Here is a 15,244-nt window from a genome sequence, read left to right as displayed (position 1 = left end):
TCTACTTTTTATCTCTATAGATTTGCCTGTTCTGGACATTTCATATAAATACAATATGTGGTCTCTGTGACTGACTTTCTTTGACTTAGCATGATATTTTCAAGGTTCATCCATGTTGTGGCATGTATCAGGATTTCTTTCCTTTTTATGGTGGAATGATATTCCATTGCATGAATATACCACATTTTGTCTATTTAGTCATCAGTTGATGAGCATTTGGGTTGCTTCCACTTTCTGGCTATTAAGAAAAATGCTGCTGTGAATATTTGTGTACAAGATTTTGTGTGGACATGTTTTCATTTCTCTTGGGCATATACCTAGGAGTGGAATTGCTGGGTCATATGGCTACTCTTTAACCTTTTTGGGAACCACCAAACTATTTTCCAAAGCAGCTGAATCATTTTACATTCCCACTTGCAGGGTATGAGAGTTTCAATTTCTCCACATCTTTACATTTTTTCTTTTATTAAAAATTGTAAAGTGGTTGAGGCAAGATGGTAGAAGTTAGGGGTCCTCAACTCATCTGGTCCCACAAACTTACCTAGATAAGTTTCAAAACATCCTAAACACCAACGAATTCAACCCAAGATGTAAAGAGACAACAGCTGGAATGGTACAGAGAGAAAAGTTTTCACTTCTATCAAGGTAGGAAGGCAAAAAAAAAATAAAAAATAAGTCAAGTTGGGGAGGGGAACCACGACAAGCTGGGTGAGTGAAGTCATGAAAGCCCAGCCCTGGACAAGCAGGAACTTTAAAAAATCCATGCCTGAGTTTTTCCTGCCTGAAAAGTGCTTAGCAGGGAAATAGGGCAAAATTGCAGGAGGGGCAGTGAAGCAACAAGATTCCCAGAGTCACTATAAGAGGAGGGATACCTGGGAGAAAGCTCACTGCAAACCTCAGTCCAATCTTGGTAAAGGACTGAAGCACCGCAACCCTCCAGTGCACTTGGGAAAACCCACCTGGTTACATGGACCAGCTCCAGAGTTCCCTTTACCCTAGAGTCCGGCAATGGACAGAGGCAGCTATCCTCCATCCCCTTAAGGGGAGGTGACTCCTGGGAGTTTGGGTCCAGTGGCACAGGGCCCTGGATCCAAGGGCACCAAAGGAGACAAAGCCAGCTGTCCTCTGTTCCCCCTGGGATAGGTGGAAGTGGGGAGGGCACAGGAAATCGAGGACTCTCCTACCGCTAGGCGCCAGGCAAGCTGTGTAGATCAGTGCACCCCCACCAGTCCCCGGGAGCATCTAGGCCAGTGTGGACCAGGAGACTGCAGTTAGTTACTCATGAGGAGCTCTTGATTCCCCCAGCTGGAAATCTGGCTGCCACCATTTTTTTTTCCTCTTCTTTTAACCTTGCACCTGGGAGAGGCGTGGCCTCAAGGGAACAAAGGCCTCACAGGATAAATATTTCACACTGAGCCCGGCACCTGGCAGGGTGCGGGGATCTCTGCCCAGGCACAGGCACCTGAGAATCAGGGCAACAGATCACCCCAAATCTTCCAAAGAAGACCAGCTGGAAGAACAAGGGAAGAGCAAGTTTACTGAACAAGCAGCGCTGGAAAGGTCCAGGACTGAAGGAAAATAGTATATAGACCTAGAGAGGTTTTTTTTTTTCTTTCTTCTTTTTTCACTATGACTTGTTTTTATATCAGGTTAAAAATTTCCAATATTTTTTCTCCTTTCCTGCCTTAAGTACAATTTTTTTCCAACTCTTCATTTTTAAACTTTTTCCTTTTTGACTTTCATATTTCTACAATTACATATTTTACATATATATTTCACTTCAGGATTCCCTTCAACATACTCAATTTAATTTTGGGAGAAATATGAGATATGGGGTTTTTTGTTTGTTTGTTTTGTTTTTTTGTCTTTTCTGTCTTGTTTTGCTTTACAATGGTGGAAATTACTGTCTTCTAACACACAGACAAAGTACACCCAGAACCAAGTGGAATACTGTGTGGGTTCATTCTGAGAGACTATATTCTCTCTTGCCTCCCATTGTGCCCCCCTTTTTGATCTTATGTTTTTGTGGTTGATACTGGTTCTCTGTATAAGTATTGCTGGTTTATATAAATTTGGGATTGAACATCTTCTAATATACAGAAAAAAATGCACTCAGAACCAAGAGGATCACCCTTTAGATCCCCTCAGGGAGATTACATACTCTCTCCATGACCACTTGCTCACCACCACCATCTCCCCTTTTTTTTCTTCTTTTTTATTTTTTAAAAAATTTTTACTACGTTATTTTAAATTTTGTTTTTCACTTTAGTGACCCGTTTGTTTTATTTTGTTCTGTTGTTCTTTTTCTTTTATTTTCTGGTCTCTGCCCTCTTCGGAATAATCTAGGGACTGTTTTACGTAGGTCATGGTTCATAGTTTTGACTCAGCCCACTCGTACAGCCACTCTGCACTAGACAAAATGACTAGAAGGAAGAATTCACCACAGAAGAAAGAACCGGGAGCAGTACTCTCTGCCACAGAGTTATTGAATGTGGACTTAAATACGATGTCAGAAATTCAGAAGTAAAATTATAAAGTTACTCGTGGTTCTGGAAAAAAGCATAAAGTACTCTAGAGACTTCATTAGTGCAAAATGAGATCTAATCAGGCCGAAATTAAAAATACTTGAACTGAGATACAATCCAAACTGGATGCTCTAACTCCTAGGGTTAATGAGTGGAAGAGACACTGAGTGACATAGATGACAAGTTGATGGAAAGAAAAGAAACTGAGAAAAAAAGATAAAAAACAAGAGCCCACAGGAAAGGCTTAGGGAAATAAATGGTAGCTTGAGAAGGAAGAATATAATTGGGATTCCAGAAGAGGCTGAAAGGGAGATAGGTCCACAAAGTATATTTGAACAAATCATGGCTGAGACCGTCCCAAATCTGGGAAACAGGCATTCAGATCCAAGAGATAGGGAGGACGCCTACAAAAATCAATAAAAACTGTTCAAAACCTCAAAATTCAATAATGAAATTTGAAAATTTCAAAAATAAAAGAAATTCCTTAAAGCAGGGCAAGACAACAGATTCTTAACTTGTAAGGGGAGAAATATCAGATTAACAGCAGACCTCTCCACAGAGACCTGGCAGGCCAGAAAGGGCTGGCAGGATATATTCAGGGTCCTAAATGAGAAGAAAGTGCAGCCAAGAATACTTTATCCACAAGGCTGTCATTCAGAATAGAAGGAGAGATAAAGAGCTTCCAAGATAGGTAGAAACTGAAAGAATATGTGACCACTAAACGAGCTCTCCAAGAAATATTAAGGGGGACCCTGAAAAAGAAACAGGGATCCCAAAGAAACAATCTACAAAAACAGGGACTATATAGGTAATACAATGACACTAAATTCATATCTTTCGCTAGTTACTTTGAACGTGAGTGGGCTCATTAATATCTCATTTTGATCCCATCAAAAGATGCAGAGTATTGGCCTGGGTAAAAAAGCAAGACCCATCTATTTGCTGTCAACAAGAGACTCATTTTAGATCTAAGGTCATCGCCATCCTGAAAATGAAAGTTTAGAGAAGCATTTACCATTCAAATGGTCCTCAGAAGAAAGCTGGGGTAGCAATCTTCATATCACATAAATTAAAGTTTATACCAAAGACTGTAGTAAGAGATGAAGAGGGACACTATATCATACTTAAATAGTCTATCTAATAGAAGACCTAACAATCATGAATATTTATGCCCCTAATGTGGGAGCCTCCTAGTATATCAATCAATTGATAACCAAAGTAAAGAGGTACTTAAATAATAATAATACACTAATAGTAGACTTCAACAAGGCACTCTTAGTAAATGACAGGTATTCTAAGCAGAACATCACCAAAGAAACAAAGACCTTGAATGATACACTGGACCAAATAAATTTCACAGATATATACAGAACATTCCATCCAAATGCAACTGAATACACATTCTTCTCAAGTACACATGGAACTTCTCCAGAATAGACCACATACTGGGTCACAAATCAGGTCTCAACCGATTGGGATTGTCCCCAGCATATTTTCGGATCACATTGCTTTGAAACCAGAACTCAATCACAAGAAATTTGAAAGAAACTCAAACATGTGGAGATTAAAGAGCATCCTACTAAAAGATGAATGGGTCTACTGGAAAATTAAAGAAGAATTAAAAAGATTCATGGAAATCAATGAAAATGAAGATACAACCATTTCAAAATCTTTGGAATAGAGCAAAAACAGTCCTAAGAGGGAAATACATTGCGATACAAGCCTCCCTCAAAAAATTGGAAAAAAAATACACAAGCTAACCTTGCACCTAAAGGACGTGGAGAAAGAACAGCAAGTAAAACCAACAACAAGCAGAAGAGAGTTAATAAGGATTAGAGCAAAACTCAATGAAATAGAGACCAACAGAACCGTAGAACAGATCAACAAAACCAGGAGCTAGTTCTTTGAAAGAATTAATAAGATAGATAAACCCCTACCAGCCTTATTTAAAAGAAAGAAGAAAAGACTCAAATTAATCACGAACAAAAGAGGATCACAACCAATACCAAGGAAATACAATGATTTTAAAAACTTATGAGCAGCTATACACCAGTAAATTAGGCAATCTAGAAGAAATGGCTGCATTTCTGGAAGCCCACAGGTTACCAAAACTGGAACAGGAAGGAATAGAAAACCTGAACAGGCCAATAACCAGCCAGGAAATTGAAGCAATCATCCAAAACCTCCCAACACTCAAAAGTCCAGGGCCAGGTGGCTTCCCAAGGGAATTCTATCAAACATTTAAAGAAGAAATAATACCTATTCTACTAAAACAACAACAACAACAACAAAAACACCCTATTCTATTAAAGCTGTTCCAAAGGATAAAAAGGGACGGAACATTTTCAAACTCGTTTTATGAGGCCAGCATCACATTAATTCCAAAACCAGACAAAGACCTCACCACAGAGGAGAATTACAGACCAATATCCCAGATGAACAGCTTTAAAAATTCTCAACAAGATACTAGCCAATAGGATCCAACAATACATTAAGAAGATTATTCACCATGACCCAAGCAGAATTTATCCCCAGGATACAATGTTGTTCAACACTTGTAAAACAATCAACGTGATAGATCACATCAATAAGAGAAAAAACAAGAACCATATGATCCTCCCAATAGATGCAGAGAAAGCATTTGACAAAATACAGCATCCGTTACTGATTAAAACTTTTCAAAGTGTAAGGATAGAGGGAACATTCCTCAATATCTTAAAAGGCATCTATGAAAAGCCCACAGTGAATATCATTCTCAATGGGGAAACACTGGGAGCCTTTCCCCTAAGATCAGGAACACAACAGGGATGTCCACTCTGACCACTGCTATTCAACATAGTACTAGAAGTCCCAGCCTCAACAATCAGACAACAAAAAGAAATAAGAGGCATTCAAATTGGCAGAGAAGAAGTCAAAGTCTCCCTCTTTGCAGATGACATGATACTGTATACAGAAAACCCAAAAGACTCCACCCCACAATTGCTAGAACTCATACAGCAATTTGGCAGTGTGGCAGGATACAAAATCAATGCCCAGAAATCAGTGGCATTTCTATACACTAATAATGAGACTGAAGAAAGAGAAATTAAGGAGTCAATCCCATTTACAGTTGCAATCAGAAGCATAAGGTACCTAGGAATAAACCTAACCAAAGAGATAAAGGATCTATCCCCTAAAAACGCCAGAGCACTTCTGAAAGAATTTTTTGGAAGATGTAATGAGATGAAAAAACATTCCATGACCATGAATTGGAAGAATAAATACTATGAAAATGTCTATTTTTACGCATTCAGTGCAATCCCTATCAAAATACCATAGACTTTCTTGACAGAGTTGGAACAAATCATCTTAAGATTTGTATGGAATCAGAAAAGAGCCTGACTAGCCAGAGGAATGTTGAAAAAGAAAACCAATGCCGGGGGCATCACAAGGCCGGATTTCAAGCTGTATTACAAAGCTGTGATCATCAAGACAGTGTGGCACTGGCACAAGAACAGACACATAGATCAATGGAACAGAATAAAGAACCCAGAAATGGGCCCTCAACTTATGGTCAACTAATACTCGACAAAGCAGGAAAGACTATCCACTTTCGGCAGAAGGACAGTCTTGTCAATAAATGGTGCTGGGAAAATTGGACAGCCATGTGCAGGAGAATGAAACTGGACCATTTTCTTACACCATACACAGAGATAAACTCAAAATAGTTGAAAGATCTAAATGTGAGACAAGATTCTATCAAAATCCTAGAGGAGAACACAGGCAACACTCTTTTTGAACTTGGCCACAGCAACTTCTTGCAAGATACATTTATGAAGGCAAGGGAAACAAAAACAAAAATGAACCACTGGGACTTAAGCTAAAAAGCTTCTGCACATCTAAAGAAACATCAACGAAACTGAAAACTTACAGAATGGGAGAAGATATTTGCAAATGACGTTTAAAATCAAGAGCTGGTATCCAAGATCTGTAAAGAACTTATTAAACTCAACACCCAAGAAACAATCTAATCATGAAATGGGCAGAAGTCATGCATGGAATTTTCTCCAAAGAAGACATAGACATGGCCAACAAGCACGTGAGAAACTGCTCCACATCCACTTGCCATCAGGGAAATACAAATCAAAACCACAATGAGATACCACCTCACACCAGTGAGAATTATGAAAATTAACAAGAGAGGAAACAACAAATACTGGTGAGGATGTGGAGAAAGGGGAACGGTCTTGCAATGGTCTTGTTGGTGGGAATGCAAACTGGTGCTGCCACTCTGGAAAACTGTGTGGAGATTCCTCAAAGAGTTAAAAATAGAGCTACCCTACAACCCAACAATTGCACTGCTGGGGATTTACCCCAAAGATACAGATGTAGTGAAAGACTGAGACACCTGCACCCCAATGTTCATAGCAGCAATGTCCACAACAGCCAAACTGTGGAAGGAACATCAACAGATGAATGGATAAAGAAAATGTGGTCTATATATACAATGGAATATTACTCAGCCATTGGAAAGGACGAATACCCACCATTTGCTTCGACGTGGATGGAATTTCACTCTGAGTGAAGTAAGTCATTCGGAGGACCATCATATGGTTTCACTCATACGGGGAATACAAGAAATAGTGAAAGGTATTATAAGGGAAAGGAGGGAAACTGAGTGGTTAAAATTAGGGTGACAAACCATGAGAGACTCCTAACTCTGTGAAACAAGCAAAGGGTTGCAGAAGGGTTGGTGGGTGGGGGATGGAGTAACTGGGTGACCGCCACTGAGGAGGGATGGGATGAGTACTGGGTGTTATACTATATGTTGGCAAATTGAATTTACATTTAAAAATGTAAAAAAAAAATTGTAAAGCTGGAAAGGGATTTTTTAAATTTTTTTTATTGGAGTTCAATATGCCAACATATAGCATAACACCCTGTGCTCATCCCGCAAGTGCCCCCCTCATTGTCCATCACCCAGTCACCCCAAACCCCCACCCACTTCCCCTTCCACTACCCCTTGTTCATTTCCCAGAGTTAGGTGTGTCTCATGTTTTGTCACTCTCACTGATATTTTCACTCATTTTCTCTCCTTTCCCTTTATTCCCTTTCACTAATTTTTATATTCCCCAAATGAATGAGACCATATAATGTTTGTCTGGAAAGGGATTTTGAAGTCCTCTAATTCTAATTCAGTCCCAGGTAACTGGAGTGGTAGTGCAGGCGGCTCAAGAGTTACACATCTCAGGGCAGCCCGGTGGCTCAGGGGTTTAAGCGCTGGCTTTCGGCCCAGGGCATGATCCTGGGGACCGAGGATCGAGTCCCACGTCGGGCTCCCTGCATGGAGCCTGCTTCTCCCTTTGCCTATGTCTCTGCCTCTCTCTCTCTGTGTGTCTATCATGAATAAATAAATAAAATCTTTAAAAAAAAAAGCTACACATCTCCCACGAACTCAGGCTTTATTCTTGGCATATCTTTATTCTGGACATTAATTTTAATTATCTTATTTAGATATTTCATTACGAAGATAGAGATGTCGGGATCCCTGGGTGGCGCAGCGGTTTGGCGCCTGCCTTTGGCCCAGGGCTCGATCCTGGAGACCTGGGATCGAGTCCCACGTCAGGCTCCCGGTGCATGGAGCCTGCTTCTCCTTCTGTCCATGTCTCTGCCTCTCTCTCTCTGTGTGTGACTATCATAGATAAATAAAAATAAAAATTAAAAAAAGGAAGATAGAGATGTCTTAGTGAATTTTATTTACCATGAAACCAATTTATTTGCTGTGAACGTTTTTTTAAATTACCTTGAATATAATATGACCTGTTTAATCATATATAATCATACAGAATAAAATTCCCAAAGTCAGAGTTAAAATATGATGTGCAGTGGGCTAATAAATTGATTGATGTGTGACATTGGCAGCAATAAATGTTTGTGTGTGATTGCTCCTTCCAACTATCTTGTCTCAGAAGTTCTGCTCTCCCCTGACCCTTCTACCACCTCCTCCTAGGGTGGTGTTATAGAATAAACGACAGCAGCACCCTTTGCCAGAAAGTTACTATACACAACATTTGTAATTTAAAAGACCTTTTAACTTAGTAGAGTTACTATGTGCACTTACAAGTTAGTAAATAATAGTTTTGTAATATGGTTTTCTTGGTGGGGGGTACTTAAAATTGTCTGATATTTGGAAGTTAAAGATCTAATAATCACTACTCACTTACAGGGTTACTTGATTAGCTGTGTTTGGAATTGCTACCGATACATCAATGGCAGGAACTCCTCTGATGTCCTGGTTTATGTTACCAGCAATGACACTACGGTAGGTGTGAAGTCATTTAAAGTGGAGATCTCCACACATCTACTGTAAGACAGCTTCTAGATGTTTCTGGTGTTTTCTATATTTTTACCATTGTTTAAATAGCCTTATGAGCTGCTTAGTCATCAAAAGATTTGTAGTTGGATGAAATTTATTTTCTTCATAGGATATTAAATGCTATATAACTCATTTATTTAAATGTATTTAAATAAGCTCTGGCTTGTTTTTAAAAATACTACAGATAGTGGGCAGCCTGAGTGGCTCAGCGGTTTAGCGCCGCCTTCAGTCCAGGGCCTGATCCTGGAGACCTGGGATAAGTCCCACGTCGGAAGTCCCACGTCGGGCTCCCTGCATGGAACCTGCTTCTCCCTCTGCCTGTCTCTCTGTATGTCTCATGAATAAATATATAAAAATCTAAAAAATAAAATAAAATAAAGGACAAATTTATTTTAAAAAATTACAGATGGATAATATATATGTACCTTCCCCATATTCATATATCTTAAACTCGTATTATGAAACCATGGTATAAAATTCTAGGGATCAATTCTGCTTAGTATAACTACTATCTCACTTGATATGTGAATTGAAACCTAGAAATGATATTATATAGCTAGAGAAATAAGAATGGCAGAGATGGCTGTTTTTAAGTCTTGTTCTGCTCCTAGTTGTTCATCCTTAAAATTTTTATGCCTATTTAATATGATTATGGAAAGCATGTCATTACTGGAAGAGCTCTCAAAAGCATTTGTCCTTTAGGTAAATTTTCTCAAACTGCCTGGCTCATAGGAAAAATGTAAGTCCTCTAGGCATTAACTTCTCCATGTCTCCATCGTCTTTATATTCAGCACAGTGTGTGACACAATGCTCAGAACAAGTAAGTGGTCAAGGAATGGTTAATACAAAGGTTGGTGATGGATGACACAAATAATGTGGGATGAGTCATAATGGATAGGACTGGAGGGGATAGAATAGACAGGACACACGGAATGGTAAATACAAAGGACATGTTAAACCCAAACTAAAATAAGAGTCTTATATTTTGTTTTGTTTTTTAAATTGTTGTGACTTACTCTGTGACCTTACTGAAATAATTTAAAATAATTTAATCTGTTCCTGGCTTGACTTCCCTGTGTATAAAATGGGAACAAATCAATTTCATACCTTATATTAAATATATAGGTACCAGCTGATATACTGAGAACTATGTGGAATTTCTGAGAGAAGGCATTTGTACACAAATAGTTCTCCTTAGTGCTTACCAAACATTTGTTGAGTTGACACATATGTGTGAGCAGTGGTTTAAGAAGAGGCTCTGCCACGATTAGATGCACAAAACCCAGCATACCAGATGCTGAGGAAGCCCTTTGGTGGTGGTGGGGGTGGTCTGCAGGATCCTATGCCCTGATTACAGTAAACACATGTTCTCTTCAATCCTTTAACGAATTTCTCTCAGGTCAGTAAGTCTCTTTAAAGAAATAGCTGTGCATAATGATCGTAATTTTGATAAAATTAATGGCTTAAAGAATTTTCTCCTTCTCTTTGAGTTTCTGGGTATTTTGTAACCTCTAAGTTTCTTTCTGCCTTTTCTTAAATAAGAAATCTCAGAATACATTTATTGTCCTTCTGATCTAATGAAAAATCTAAACAATCTTGAGATTTTTGAGTTTGAGGAACTAATAAAATTGCTAAACAAGTAAGATGCCACAGCATGTGATCCTAAATATCACGATGTGTGGGACTTACAGAACCTTGAGAAGTATCTCAGAGAAATAATGCCCATGTTGCACGCATTTGTGTTAATACACTGTCGATGGTTGTTTTTTCAGTGCTTTATGAAGGGTTCTGTGTATTTTTAATAGAAGCAAGGTGGAAGTGCAGAAAAGGTACATTTTGTATAGATATACCTTCAAATCCAAGGATACTCTGAAATTTGTAGAAATTGGGGTAAGTCCCTGAAGTGCATCCAGCATGCCTCTTAGAGGAAGGTTTTATTCCCCCTTTGAAAGATTCAAAATTAGACATGGGATAGCAGGTCGGTTTTATTTAGATTAACATAAAGTCAGAATAGTTGTACTTTTCAACTGAACATCCCCAGCTCTTCTAATAATAGACCTCTTTCTTCAAAAAAGCTTCCAGTTTGGCAGTAGTTTGGAGTAACTAGGATTCAGAACTGTGGACTGGTGCCAGTTGTGATGGTTTCCTGATGTGTTGACAAAGGTGCTGGCAAAGGGCGCCTGGGTGGCTCAGCGGTTGAACATCTGCCTTTGGCTCAGGACCCAGGATCGAGTCCCATGTCAGGCTCCCTGCATGGAGCCTGCTTCTTCCCCTGCCCGTGTCTCTGTCTCTCTGTGTGTGTGTCTCTAATAAATAAATAAATCTTTTTTTTTAAAAAAAGAAAAAAGGTGTTGGCAAATTGGTAAGGGTTATTGGTCATTATCTTCTCCATCGTGCTATACCAACTTGCCATTTTTAAGACAGGAAATGGAGTTACTGATAATGTTTCTACTTTTTCAAAGTTCCTAGTGAACCTTTCTTTTTCTATGTGTGTGTGTGTGTGTGTGTGTGTGTGTGTGTGTGTGTGTGTGTGTGTTTAAAATAAGGGTATTCCTGGGAAAGGGAGATTTATTCTCTCCCAACATATTGCATTGGGTTGTGTTGATCATTTACTCCAAAATGTAGAGTAAGATTATTACCTGAGTCTCAGCTTTTCTGGCAGTATTTTTAAAGATTTTTTTAAAAAAGATAATGGTATTGTGTGTATTTTTTAAAGAGTCCTTATTATACCTAACATAATAATTCCTTAATATCATGAGATATCCAGTAAGTGCTCAGATCTCCAGTTGTCATAAATATTTTTCTAGTGGTTTATTTGAAACAGGAACCATGGATCAATCTGTATTTTAAGATTCTAATTTTTTGTTAAAGAAACTACTTTGTCCAGCAGAATAGATCTGTCTGACTGCATGCCTGTAATGTAGTCCTCTGTATTCCCAGTAGATCTAGAGATTTCCCATATTCGTATCCACCCCTCCCCCTTTTTTGCAATATTACTTTATAATTGATCATTTGTTCTTCCATCAGGAGGAGGCAAATAATGTCTGGCTGATTTTGCCTTTTTGGAATATCAACAACAGTTAATATCTAACACCTGGATGCAGTGGTTCATTCGGGGTTGCAATATGATGATCTGCTGTGACGCCTTATTCACTTATTAGCTGCAGTATTTCCATAAAGAGAAATTTAGCCTTGTATGTGATTTGCTTACTCAGTGGTACTTGTGATCTGGATAAATAGATTTGGTTTTGCTATTTATCAGTTGTCAAAATGATGAGTTGGTCTGTCATTCTCTAGTGGTGACCATTGAAGGTGTTTTTGGTTGTTTGTTTTTAAGTAACAAATGAACTCATGAAAAGAGGCCAATTACGAGAACAGCTGGGGTGACCAATTGAAAAGTAAAATATCTTGATCATCCCCAATTTTATCAGTAAGCCTAAAGAAAATTTTAATCTATTATTCCATAACCTTTTGAGACTTTCAAAGGGAAAAAATAAAAGCTTTATCTAAAAAGCTAGCCCATTATAGTTAACATCCTTACTGATGCCCAAGCTGTGCCATCTTTGGCCAATGGGAACCTTTTCAGGTTGGCCCCCTGGTCTTCTGCCAGAACCATGGCTTCCTTGCTGTCTGGTTGACAGGATGCTCCAGGCTCATCTTGTCCATTTTCTAATCCCAGATCTGGAATTAGCCATTTCTTCAAGGAGCACTGCTTTCTTTAGATGGAGACCATAATCTGGATTTCCAGGGTTGGAGAACATCTTTCTTCTTAGCAGGGCTCCGCATGTTTGAAGGCTGTTTTGAAGCCTTTAAATATCTAAATATATCAAAGCTTCACACTGAGACCCTGAGTGGGGGTTGGAATGATCTAGTTCTGTCATTTTCCCTGGTCTCCATCGCTATATTAATATTCTTGTAGCGTGTAATAATGTGTGCTTCTCTTTTGTCCATGACTTTATTGGGAATCCACGCTGACATAATAACATGTTGCCTTTCACTTCCTATCAAATATAAATAAGCCAGATAGCTTTTCTCCCAGGCTGAATAGTCTCAGGGTGACCTCTGTGGAAGCATCCTCCGGGGGCTCTTGTTGGTAAAAAATAAATGTTCTTTTTTTTTCCTTCTCTAAAATAGTACACCTGTTACTAGCCGGCTTTGTACTTTCTCAAATACTACTGAGTTGGAGGATAGAGGATTTATCAGATATTGGAAATCATTCCCTGGGTTAATCTAACCTCCAGTTTCCCTGTCAAAGCACAGCAAAACCTTTAAAGAAATGCTTAAGACAGAGGGTTCACAAACTGTTGGTTCATAACACACAATGCCCGAGGATCTTTGGTACTTTTTTCCATGGTGCCTGTTAAATCCAAAGAAATGCCTAACTGTCCATTGCATGAAGTAGTCAGGTCCAGACAGCTTAAGAGTAGAAGTGAGTGTAATGTCCGCCAATTATTGCTGTGTTTTCCTTGAAATTGTAAAAAACTGCATAGTGCCCCTTCAGGTCCACACATCCCACCGCAGGGTACCCTAAGGAGATGCATTCTTCCTTTTAGGATGTTGTAGAAATCACACTTTGGATACATATTATGTAATACCACATTCTCTCCCCTACTCCATCAAAATTTGGCCTTAAGAGGAAAAAATGTGTTAAATACTAAACATGTAGATTATAGAAACAGATTTCTTCACATTAAAATTTATGCAAAGCGAGATTAAAAAATGTTTTAATCTGTGCAGCCTTGTCTTGCTAATACGAGTGATGATTTGAATCATAATAATACCCAGTATTTAGTTAAATCCTAGAGTAGGGAACCTGACTCCTTTGGAATTGGAGCACTTTAAAAGTAATGAAATTGGGCAGCCCAGGTGGCTCAGGTTTAGCACCACCTTTGGCCCAGGGCCTGATCCTGGAGACCCAGGAACGAGTCCCACAAGTCCCACGTCAGGCTCCCTGTGGAGCCTGCTTCTCCCTCTGCCTGTGTCTTTGCCTTTCTTTCTCTCTCTCTCTCTCTCTCTCTGTGTGTGTGTGTGTGTATCTCATGAATAAATATATAAAATCTTAAAAAATAAAATAAAACCAATGAAATTAGTAGTTAGCCAAAATGGTGCCTGAAATTCTGAAATTCTGAATAAATATATAAAATCTTAAAAAATAAAATAAAATAAAACCAATGAAATTAGTAGTTAGCCAAAATGGTGCCTGAAATTCTGATAAAAGAATGGAGGAAGTTTCCTAACTATTTAGGAATAAATAGGAAAAATTTAAACTTTCTAGAGCCTGTTGTGCCATCATGTTGTGGGTACTAAGCCAGGTTAACATTATATACAGTCTTACTGTGTTGACTTCAAAAAGTATTTTGCAGTGTGGGGCCTTGCTTTGAGTCTGACTGCTTAATGAGCACAGTTAAGAAAAAAGTCCATGACTTGATGGAAACAAGATTCTCTCCCCGGCAGCCATTTCATTCTGGGGGACCTTAAATTGACAAACGCCAACTTTGGACTTTCAGAAAAGCCACAGAACAAATTCCTGCTTGTCTGAGGGGTGTTGGGAATGGGGTGGGATCTAGTAGTGGTCCCAACGATTTTCAGAATTTGTGCATAAAAAATCCTACTGTTCTTCCCCCCTCCTGGTGCTTTTAAAAAATCAGGTTGTTCTTTCCTTCCTAGGTATAGGTTGGGTATGGTTAGAAACAAGTTCCTGACTAGGTAACATGAGTCCCTTTATTCTTGTCCCTCCCCCACTAGAGAGAGAGAGAGATAAAGGGGAGGGAATGAACTAACTGCCCCAAGAGAGATTTTTAGACTTCAGAAGAAGATCCTTCATACTTGAGAAGCTGGACCAATGCCAAGATAAGCAGACAGTCCTTATCCTGCAGATTCTTGAGAAAAGTAATCACTTCCTGAAACAGTTTGAGGAGGATTTGCCCCAAAAGACTAGTTACTAGGCTGGCTCTCAAGCTCTCTTCAAGTCCTGGCCATTTTGGATTCATTAAACATACTTCACAATAAACACATACCTTTCATTACTCATCTGCCTGTAGCCACCAGAGGGTCCAGAAACAGTGAGGGGTCAGGAAGAAAAAGGTTTTCTAAAAAGAGGACCTCTAGAGAGTTCGAAACTATAGCCTGTAGTCTAGGCTCTGAAGCTTCTGGCTTACCACAGACTAGAATACAAAAGGAGGATCTTAACTCTAGCTGTCCTTTTGCCTTGTAACTTCATAGTTTCTGTGATCTCCCTAAGCTTTTTCCCCCCTTTTTAAATTTTAACAGGCCAAGACAGATGTGAGAGGTTGATAAAGATGTGACATGATCTCAAATAAGCAGAAGGAACGGTTAGGAGACTATCTCCAGAGCCAAGGTTCCT

The 15,244-nt window shown here is 39.0% G+C and overlaps 1 protein-coding gene across 3 annotated transcripts in view; it reads left to right on the top strand.

Moving 5' to 3' along the window:
* Positions 1-15,244, top strand: part of LAPTM4B (lysosomal protein transmembrane 4 beta) — a 98,585-nt gene that overhangs the window by 59,751 nt on the left and 23,590 nt on the right. The window contains exons 6-7 of one of the 3 annotated variants that reach the window (XM_041769452.1): positions 8,731-8,826; positions 10,956-11,155. The exons of 1 other annotated variant lie outside the window; for it this stretch is intronic. In XM_041769452.1, the coding sequence (XP_041625386.1) occupies positions 8,731-8,826; positions 10,956-10,973 (114 nt within the window). In that variant the 3' untranslated portion in view covers positions 10,974-11,155. Of the gene's footprint in view, positions 1-8,730; positions 8,827-10,955; positions 11,156-15,244 lie in introns of those variants that run through there. One more of the 3 variants, XM_041769455.1, reaches the window with a different exon arrangement.

Source organism: Vulpes lagopus, chromosome 9, assembly GCF_018345385.1.
Source record: "Vulpes lagopus strain Blue_001 chromosome 9, ASM1834538v1, whole genome shotgun sequence".
NCBI lineage: Eukaryota > Metazoa > Chordata > Mammalia > Carnivora > Canidae > Vulpes > Vulpes lagopus.
The sequence above is the reverse complement of the archived record's forward strand: the minus strand, read 5'-3'. Positions and strand labels throughout refer to the sequence as shown.